Below are 7,540 nucleotides of genomic sequence, written 5' to 3'. Positions count from 1 at the left end.
TGATTAGTCTCCATCGCACCTCCATGCCTCCCACTCTGTTTTATACAGTAATTCAAAAGGTAGCTGCTGTCATTGTACCCATTTCATAGATGAAGATTTGACACTCTTAGAGGCTGAGTCTCTTGTCTGAAGTCACGCAGCTAGGAAGTGATGGGCTAAAGACAGCTTGTGGGCTCCTAACAAGGCCACCATGTTTGTTGTTGTTACATTTTAATAAGCATAAATTAGGCTGAGAGAGTCAGCAGCCATAGGAATGTAAAGAGCCCCACCCTATTTCGGTCAGTTGTCACTCAAAAAAATATTTGAAAACTAGCCATGAGAACTAATTGCTAAAAAATAACTTGAGGAAGAGCTAGTCGACTGTGCAGAAGCTGAAGTGGCCTTATGTCACGAGGTCACGTACCTGCTGCCTTCCTCAGACATGAGAGAGCTTCAGGGTGAAGGTGCCTCGACCTTCCACAATTAGGGTTGTGTCAATTAGGTTGTGTCATAAGTCAACGGTCATTTTGTCAACAAATATTTGCTGACACCTATTTGCCAGGCCGTGGTGGTGGGAGTCTACTGAGAAGACCCTTTTTTTTTTCCCCATAGAGTGAACATTTCTAGTGAGACAGAGGAGTTAAGCGATTATAACAAATTAATCTAGTGATCTCGGGAATCAAGAGAGTAATGGGTGGAGCAGGCACGAGTTGAAAGGATAAAGGGATCCCCGGCGTCTCATTCACTGGTCTGACCGCCCCATGCTCCAGTTCAGTAGGGACCTGCCCCAAACCATAGTGCACCCAGCTTGTCCTGAGCTAAGGAAGAGCTCTCCTCCCGCAAAGCCAGTTTCTCCTTCTAAGTCCCTTCCAATGATAACTTTCTTTTCCTGTATCGGTTCACCCTTTAGACTCAAGTCTACCACCCCAGGTATTGGCCCCAGGACATCAGAGTCCTATTTTTTTCCTCCCACCACCCCCAGCACCCAAGCAGAAGCCCTGCAGGGCGGAGCCTCAGACACGCGCCGGCGCGTCCAGCAGGTGGCAGCAGCGAGCGGCCGCGCCCCCCGCGCTGCCAAGCCGCGAGCCCACATCATGGATGGCGAGCTCTCAGGTTTCGCCTGGCTCGCCCTGGCATCCCAGAACCCAGACGACCAGCGGGATTCATGAGCCGCTCTCAGGGGCCGGGGCAGGGGCCTCTGGCTCCCAAAGCTGGCCAAGAGGTGGGTCCCGGGGCGGGTCGCTGCTCCCGAGGCCGGGCGGGGACACTGTGCCCCCGCCCTGCCTCCCTGTGGTCCACACCCCCTTCGGGCTCCGCAGCCTGCCGGCTGGGATAACACAGGGTGCACGCGAGCCGGCGCTGCCAGCCCCGCTACTGCCCGGGGTTCGGGTCCCAGGTGCCGGGGACCGGGCACCCGAGTCCTCCTGGCCTGCCCCTCCTCCCTATTCACCTGCCCTACTCGTCCACTAGCCTTCAAGGCCAGCGACTCCAGCCCAGACGGCGAGGGACCAGCAGGGGGAGAGCGCACCTGAGGATATACAGCTGGCCCTGCTCTGCCTTTTCACCCCTAGGTGATGAGTGAGGCCAGAAGAACGCAAGATTTAAAAAGCAACCGGGGCCTCCGTATTGAATGAAAGATCCACAGCGAAGGCATCACCATGAACACGAGCAGTAAGTGGATCCTCCTCTCCTTTGCCATGGGAACAGGGGTGGGGGCGGGAGGTTCAGGAGCCTGCGCCCCGGCTGCCTGGAAAGAAGAAGGAAGCCGGTATCTGCGGGGACACCTGACCCCGGACTCTGTCCTTCGGGTGCTTTCAGAGCTCCTTGGCACAGGGAGAGAGCTTTGGGGGTCTGCCTTTTCCTGATGATTTTTGCTAATGTTTAATCGGCGGCGCCACTTGCCTCTGTCGGGAAAACTGCTGTCTCTTAGCTATGCCTGGAAAGGCCTAGGAAGCAGCAGTGTGGCCATTGTCTGACTGTGGTGGGCTCCCAGGAGACCTCCATGCCCACATCTGGAAATCCGTGGAAGCCCTACTTGTCCCGGGGAGAGCGGGGAAGCAGTGGGCGGGCCTGGGCGGACCTGGGATAGCAAAGAGCAATTTGATAAACAAATCCTCATGAAGTCACCTTTGAGTCTGGAAGAAAGATCCAGCTTCGGTTCCCTCAGTGGTCCAGGCTGACTGCCCACCTGCCTGGAGGCTGCTTAGCCTCCAGGAGAATGAGAGGAAGTGACAAGCCCTTTGAGGACCAGCTCTAGTAATTGCAGAGGCAATAACTGCCCTGCAGAGGCTGGACCAGACATTTTGCTCCTGGTTTGGGCCCTCGCTACTATGAAATGCTCTCAGCAACCCAGCAAGGGACAATCTACCTCCAATAACGTTCGTTCTAACCATGGGCTCTGGTTGAGTTAATGCGACCTGAGCAATACCTTAGGAGGATATAACTGAGTTCAAATGTCACTGTCCTGCTCTCTTGTCAACTTGCTTGCTGGGTTCATCCCAGCACCAAATACGACTATTCAAGGGAGGATTCCGGCATGCATTCCCAGTGGGGGGCTATGACTTTTGGGAATAGTCCCGACTCTACCTCTCAGAGTGCTCAGCTGCAAGACCGGGAGGGTTGAATCAGAGACCCCTCTGATCTAAAAATTGACAAGTTCTACAAAAGCAGTAAGGGGCAAGCAGGGGGAGTGGGTCAGCACCTGAGTGAGACTATGTCCAGCCTAGACCCCTGTTTCCTGACCCTCCCTCCATTTCAAGGCCTTGGCACCGAGAGGAGGAAAACAAAGCAGAGCGGCTGGGATGGAAATGAAATGTATTTATTTACTACGTATTTGTGTGACTCACGTCTCCGCTGTCTTCCTTTGTGTATTACATAGCTGTGTTAGGCAAGTGAGCGAGGCTGGGCTCCCTTTCCCTCTTATAGCCAAAGAATTTTCCTCTTAGCTGACAGTCTGAAATGATGGCTTTGGCTTTGTACCAGATTTGGGGAGGGGGTGGGGGCAAGTCCTGTCTAACCTGTCACTATCGGAGGGCTATATGTTTGCATCTGTGTACTTCCAGAAAAATTAAGGTGTGGATTGCCTGCCACTCCTTCCTCTGTCTAGGGGGGAGTTTTATGTATGGGAGTCTTTCCCAGTAACTGATAGACAAGAAGGATGGATCATCTGTTTTCCCAGGAACTAAGAAAGGCAATAGAAACTGGCTCTGCCTTTTCCCCGTCGAGAATCCTGAGATGCTTGTTCTGTTAGCAGCTCTATTTCAGACTGGAAAAACAAAATATAAAACAGATTTTTCCCTCATTCTGTCCTTCCCTCCTTCAAAATAATGATCTACATAGTTAAATGTTGTACATAACACATACTGGGGAAAAAATGCCATTTTTCTAATCAGGGAGTGTTAAGCTGGCAGAGGTCCTGGGACATAGGCAATAAAATGACCAGGACAGCCTTGGGAGCCCCAAGCACCCTATAGGGAGGAATGCTTAGTAGCTGGAGAACCCTGTGGGGAGACTCAGACTCGGAGCCTGAGAACTGGACTTCATCATTGAACTCCATCCCAATAAAGAGAACCTACAGATGGAGAGAATATAAATAGACCTCATAGGAGTGACAGGGCCATAGGGCCACAGAGGCAGCGTGTTGGCAGGAGGCCCTGGGCTAGTCTGATGCGATCAAAAATGTTCCCCTTTGCGATGTGAAATAGCCTAATTCACACCGCTCCCAGAGTGTATCTCACTTCCAGTTAAAGGGGTCCTCACCCCCGTTACTAAACTGGGCCCTTCTCCTGCAGGCTCCACACCAGCTCTCCCATGGAGGCTGGGAGATTGCTCCAGCTTGGTAGATGGACATTTTGCTATTAATATCAGGCCATTCCAAGTCATTTAGTTAATGTTTGGATTCTGAAAGGTCCTGGATGTGAACTGTATTTGACAGTCAGTGGTTCAGGTGCCAACATCGAAGTTCGGGCAAACCATAACTTATTGCTCAACTCCTAATCAATTCATCTGGAGAACGATCCTACAGGGCTGCGGCTTGGAGGCAACCAGAAGATCAGCTAGAGCTAGGTATTGTGGTGCCCGGCCTATAATCCCAGATTTATGGTGGCTGAGGCAGGAGGACTTCCCTAAATTCAAAGCTAGCCTGGGCTACCTGGCAAGTTCCAACTCAGCCTGAATTACAAAGTGAGAAGGAGAGAGGGAATTGGTCAAGCACAGTCTGTACCAGTTCGGTTTGTCTTTTTTCCCTTAGGAACTATGTGATATACAGCATGTTGTTTCATCTGCAAAAAAAAAAAAAAAAAAATTAGACTGGAATGGAGACTGCATGGGAAAATTTTGTGTAAAATACTTTGTGGAGGACTTTCCTGTGGACACAGCTGTCATCATGTCAGCAAGAGGTGATCAGCCTGTCCTCTTTCTTCTGATCATCATTGGGATCGTTGTCACCACTAAATTGACTTTGGGACATTAGCGAGCAGATGACTTAGCCCCTCCTACTTTTATCAGGCGCTGAGAAGCATAGCTGGAGGGTAAATCTGCAGGATGGCATGGACTGACAAGGAGATGCTTTATAAACGGGCATACATTGTGTTTATTAATAAGACAGTTGTTTCTCACATGACACAACAGGACAGTGCCCAGCCAGTCATTACTCAGTGTGGATTTCAGCATTACCCGGATCCTTGCTTCTGATATGGTGATCAGCATGGGCAAGGCGTTTGGAAGAAAAGTGATTCTGGGCTGGAGGATGGACCAAGAGGGTGCGTGCAACAGGTGGGCTCTGCCCTCAGAGCCAGTGAGGAAGAGGAAGGGGCCACCTAGAGTGTTTCCACTCATAGTCCCTTTTCACCCAGGAAGCATTGCCTAGCCCCAGGTGATTAGGTATGTGAAACAGATAGAAAAATCAAGAAATCGGGGCTGAAGAGATGGCTCAGCAGTCGCTGCTCCTGCGGCTTTGATTCCCAGCACCCACGTGGCGGCTCACATTCTCTGAGGATATGACACCCTCTTCTAGCTCTGTGAGCACTAGGTAGTCACATGCTGTATATACATACATAAAAGCAAAACGCTCACACAATACAACAATAATATATTTATTATAAAATAAATTAAAAGTGATTTTCCAAAGAAGTCAAATTTTCACTGATAATAAATTATAAAGAAATTTATTTTGAAACAATTCCTTGATATATAAATACTATAAATTTACCACATATTGAAGACTAAAATAAGTTTTCCTTCTGCCATGATATGATTATTTATTTTCACACAATTAATTAAATCTTGGTTGACTATTTAATACAGCAGGGCATAAAATATCTTTAGCATTTTCAGAGTTTATCATGTATCAGTTTTATAGTCATCAATTCTGAAAACGCCATCCCACATAAATATACAATACTAAATGACAGAAATATGTTTAGGGCCATCTCAGAAATTGCTGTAAATTCTGTCCTAATCCCAAGCCAAAATTTTATTTAACAATTTTTCATGAAAGTAAAGTCAATAAACCAAACAAACAAACAAAGAGAAAGTAAAATCAGCAACACAAATAGCCCTTTTTAAAAGCAAATGTTCTACCGGGCAGTGGTGGTGAATGCAGGAGTATCTCTGTGAGTTTGAGGCCAGCCTGATCTACAAAGTGAGTTCCAGGACAGCCAGGTCTACACAGAGAAACCCTGTCTCAAAAACAAACAAACAAACAAAAAAACCAAGTAACCAAGTGTTTTAACATAATGCAATCAAAAAATATACTAATTTGATACTTGCCTCCTGAGGAATGATAGTAAAATAGTATAAAAACTTTTGTTTCACATAATTAAACTATTATGTTTCTATAAGAGCAAAAAAAAAAAAAAAGTCGGTAAGCACAGTGAAAACAGAGCCGTGATAAACGTGCAACGGTTTCAAAGCCCAGCTAAGGTGTTCCGGACAGTGTTCTTGGCACCATGTGGTGTGTTAGCACTCTCAGTGAAGAGACGGCACAGTACGGTCACGTGACACAGCACAGCCTAGACCTGCCAGAAATGCCAAGTTCATTACCTGTTTGACTTTAGATTCTTCTGTGTGCGTTGAGTATTCAGGAACCTTTCACCACTGCCAAAGTTTTCACAACCCGGCATTGTTCCCCAGCCCCATATAAATTGTAACCCACAGCTGAAACCCTCTATCCTAGGAGAGAGGCTTTGGCTTCTAGGGCTGGCTCCCTCGTCCAGCTCTCTTTCCTCCTACACACGGCCAATCTAATTCCAGGGACCATTTGTCTTCTGCCCAACTGAGGCATCTCCTAATTGGTCTGTCCCACCCCCTCAGTCATTCCCCCATATTAACTGTCTGCAGCACCTTCTGCAGCATGGCACGGCATGCAATCCAGCCCCACCCCTTCTCTACTACACCATTCTGTGTCCTTTTGAGAGGGGGTGGTTTTTGGTGTTTGGTTTGGTTTTTTTTTGTTGTTGTTGTTTTGTTTTGTTTTGGTTTGGTTTTTTTGTTGTTGTTGTTGTTTTTAAGACAGGGTTTCTCTTTGTAGCCCTGGCTATCCTAGAACTTGCTTTGTAGACCAGGTTGGCCTTAAACTCAGAGAGATCCTCCTCTACCTCCTGAATGCTGGGATTAAGGGTGTGCACCACCGCCACCCGGCTCTGTGTCCTTCTTATGTTTTCCTCTTTCATCCCTCTGAGAGCCCACTCTGTGACCCTCAGTGTCCAGTAAGTCCTCTCCACACCACACCAACCTCTCTGCCCACTCCCATGCGTCACCCATTTGGCCTCTCCACCCTCTAAAGCTGTCAGGTTCTCCCTGTATCCCTCTGTGACCATGAAGGATGGTCACAGTCTCAGAACTTGTTCTGTGTGCTTGCATGTGGTCCCTGCATGAGGTCCAGCTCTGCAAATACCTAATTCCACATGGGCTGTGGCATGCAGCCTGTGGCAGTGACACACTCTGGGGTTTCCATGAACCCAGACCAATTGCTGTCACTGTCTACAGTCGTGGAGACCATCCATCAATGGTGCATGCTCAGGCAGCAGTAATCTTTTTTTCTCTGTTGAAGTTCTTGTGCTGATACCAGGAGTTCCCAAACTAGAAGAGACTGAGTTGACCCCAGCGTTCTTAAAGACCTGATCACCAGAGTCAGTTCCGTGCCCTATAAAATGCCATCTCGCTCACTGAGTGAGAGCTCTCGGAGCCCTTCTATGCCAAACGTAGGCATGGGTCACACTTAAGGAGGAATGAGCCTCCTGCACACCGCAGACAAAGCCCTCTGCGCTCCTTCTCGGGGCCTGGCAGGCTACCAAAGTCACTTTTTCTCATCAGTCTTTCTTTTGTTGGAAAGGGTATTCAGAAATTATTAACCCCACAAGAGTGTTACCGGCAAGAAGAAATTGAGCTTTGACATATAGATTCTTGGGTTCAAAGTCAGGATTATCATGTACTGGGTGATCTCAGACATAAGAGATTATGTCTAGATTGTGATTGGTAAGATACAAACGATCGGGGTTCTTGAGAGAACCAAATGAAATGCTCGTGAGTGTTGGGTCTCCGCAAACAGAGGTGAATCGGA

The 7,540-nt window shown here is 48.2% G+C and overlaps 1 protein-coding gene across 8 annotated transcripts in view; it reads left to right on the top strand.

The window, feature by feature from the left end:
• Positions 1 to 1,061: 1,061 nt before the first annotated feature.
• Positions 1,062 to 7,540, top strand: part of LOC121445289 (actin-binding LIM protein 3) — a 119,705-nt gene continuing 113,226 nt past the window's right edge. For 2 of the 8 annotated variants that reach the window (XM_041647341.1, XM_041647339.1), the window contains exon 1: positions 1,223 to 1,650. In XM_041647341.1, coding sequence (XP_041503275.1) covers positions 1,638 to 1,650 — 13 coding nt within the window. In that variant the 5' untranslated portion in view covers positions 1,223 to 1,637. The other 6 variants (XM_041647343.1, XM_041647342.1, XM_041647335.1 and 3 more) reach the window with 5 other exon arrangements.

This window comes from Microtus oregoni, unplaced genomic scaffold (genome assembly GCF_018167655.1).
Source record: "Microtus oregoni isolate MIOR12 unplaced genomic scaffold, Mior012 000172F_ref0000184, whole genome shotgun sequence".
In the NCBI taxonomy this organism is placed as follows: domain Eukaryota; kingdom Metazoa; phylum Chordata; class Mammalia; order Rodentia; family Cricetidae; genus Microtus; species Microtus oregoni.
The sequence above is the reverse complement of the archived record's forward strand: the minus strand, read 5'-3'. Positions and strand labels throughout refer to the sequence as shown.